Below are 2,623 nucleotides of genomic sequence, written 5' to 3' on the forward strand. Positions count from 1 at the left end.
ATAACTAATAAAATGAGCTTCAGAGATGTCGGAGGTTTTTAAGGGAAAGAAAAGTATATATAGTAATTTCTAAATTAATACAATAATAAACTAATAACAGGTGATAAAGCCTTTTAGGATCGTAATAGTAGAAAGTGTGTAATAGGTACGATCAATCTTCTTCCTTTTAAAAATAATTAGCAACCAGGAGAGATTCTTCATCATTGTTTTAGCTGAGCACTATTTTATGTAAGATAGTGAGAGATTAAATACTTTCTTTGGGAATTTTAACGTTTGTGAAAGAATCAGGTAAATAAGAACAAAAACTCCGTTTTTGCAAAATTTGGTGAAGGTGAAAGCCCAGAGCAAACGTATAAAACCATGCTTAATTTCTTATTTCTGTAATCACCTAATCGATTTTAACTTTTCCTCCTGTCAATGGTCTCTGGCTTTCTCTAATTTTCCTAGAACAGTAAACATGAATTATTTGTTTCCACATTTTTGATAATGGAGTTTTGTTAATGATGACCTAGAACTTCCAAACATGTTTTTAAATTGAGCACTCCATCAGTTTGGAAAAAAATGAACATGAACAAGCAACATGTGTACATACACTAATGCTGTTTAGAGATCATGCACAGATGTCACTGAAGAATGCATTATCACGTTGTCCTTCCGTACTTCCTTCACCTCTCTAAGGTAAGAGCACTTTGTTCTGGAGGCCTCTGCCTAAGATAATCTTCACAACGAGGTGGACCTTGGGAGGTTTCAATCACTCCTCAGTCATCTGAAAAAACAAAACTTATAACAAATCCCCTCCTAAATATAGCTATCTAAATTCCTGCCTTGTCCCAGAGGAAAACTTCAGAGGAGATCCCTTAGTTCCTTTGTTCATGTACAGCCCTCAAATATTATATTGGGTTCTGTATTAGTTTCCTATTGCTGCTGTAACAAATTACCACAAACTTAGTAGGTTAAACAACACAGGTTTATTATCTTGCAGCTCTGTAAGTTAGAAGTCTGACTGAAACCAAGGCTGTTGGCAGAGATGTATTCTTTCCTGAAGGCTCTATAGGAGAACTTGTTTCCATCCTTACCTTTCCATCTTCTGGCCAGAACTCCTCGGCTCTTGACTCCCTTCCTCCATCTTCAGCCAGCAACGTTGTACCTCTCTGACTGTTGTTGTCATGTCCCTCTCTGACTACATGTAAGAAAAGTTCTCTAATTTTAAGGACTCATGAGATTAAACTGGGTCCACCCAGATCACAGGGGACAATTTTCTCATCTCGGTGTCTGTAACCTTAATCACATCTGCAGTGTTCCTTTGCTATGGTAAGCTGCCACATGAGGCAGAGGTTCTGTGGATCAGGAAATGGACATCCGTGGGAGCTATTATTCTGCCTACCTCAGATTCTAAACAACAATTTACTGTCTCGTATAAGTTAGTAGATCTTCTGAAAAGTTGTGGTAGGATCGAAGTAGATGCAGTCCTGTAAGGCATCCATGAGTCCCTTGGCTGTTGTGACTGTATGACCAACTCATTTGATGCCATGTGATGTTTTTCTAATGTCATTCCAAACAATAGCCAGCACACTTTCCACAAAAATTGTCAACTCTTTATAGCTCGTGTCATAGTGTTGAAATTTATAGTGTAGCATTGTAAACCCTTGTGCAGTGAGTTTATACCAGTTTTATCAGAGACATTTTTCCAGGGTATTTTGAGACCTAAGAAAGAGAAGATAGGTGTTGGTTATTTTATCAAGATTTTTTTTTTTGTCCTTTTTGAGACCGGCTGCACCATGCTTAGCCAGTGAGCACTGTGAGCACACCGGTCATCCCTATATAGGATCCGAACCCGCGGCGGGAGTGCTGCTGCGCTCCCAGCGCCGCACTCTCCCGAGTGCACCACGGGCTCGGCCCTATCAAGATTTTTTTAAAAAATGAAATGTAAATAAATTGTAGCTTAAAGAGACTCTAAAGCCTAAAGACACTTCGGAGATCTGCATGTCTGACATTCCATATGGATATCCAGTTATTCCAGTGCTATTTGTGGCTGTGGTTGCCCTAAACTCCATCTTCTGATTTTTCAGGGCTGCAACACAGCATGTTTTCTATAAGAGTTCCAGCTGCCTTGCAGGACAAGGACTGTGGGCTGCTCTCATGTTAAAAGAGAAATGAGCAAACAAATTAAAAACAGAAACAACACACTTTACTGTGTATTAACAAGGCTTATCTCTCCAGAATCTGCCTGCTTTTTTTACTCTCCTGAAACTACAGTTAGATATTATAAAAATCTTGTCCTGGAATTTTAGTTATCTGCAAGAGGATATTCTAGGATTATTCTGTTAGGAACTTACACAGCTATTCCAGAAGGGAACTCCCATTCATATGCAGTTTTAATAGCTATCAGTTTCTTCTCCATGCACATTATCCCCGTCACCAACCATGTATCTCTCTCTCTCTCTCTCTCTCTCACACACACACACACACACACACACACACACACACACACAGATCTCATATAACAGCAGCCAGGTGTGTGTAACATACTTAGTGTATGTCTTTCTTTCTTAGTGTATCTCCTCTTGATATCTGATATAGATGAATATAAACTAGATCCGATGTCTCTGCACAGGATCAGCTT

General features: G+C 39.1%; 1 protein-coding gene across 1 annotated transcript in view; it reads left to right on the top strand.

Annotated features, from left to right (window-relative positions):
- Positions 1-1,166: 1,166 nt before the first annotated feature.
- Positions 1,167-2,623, top strand: part of LOC103594804 (C-type lectin domain family 2 member A-like) — a 4,473-nt gene continuing 3,016 nt past the window's right edge. Inside the window, exon 1 of the mRNA XM_008578077.1 lies at positions 1,167-1,186. Coding sequence (XP_008576299.1) covers positions 1,167-1,186 — 20 coding nt within the window. The remainder of the gene's footprint in view (positions 1,187-2,623) is intronic.

The sequence above is a fragment of the Galeopterus variegatus genome, unplaced genomic scaffold (assembly GCF_000696425.1).
Source record: "Galeopterus variegatus unplaced genomic scaffold, G_variegatus-3.0.2 Scaffold1626, whole genome shotgun sequence".
Classification (NCBI taxonomy): domain Eukaryota; kingdom Metazoa; phylum Chordata; class Mammalia; order Dermoptera; family Cynocephalidae; genus Galeopterus; species Galeopterus variegatus.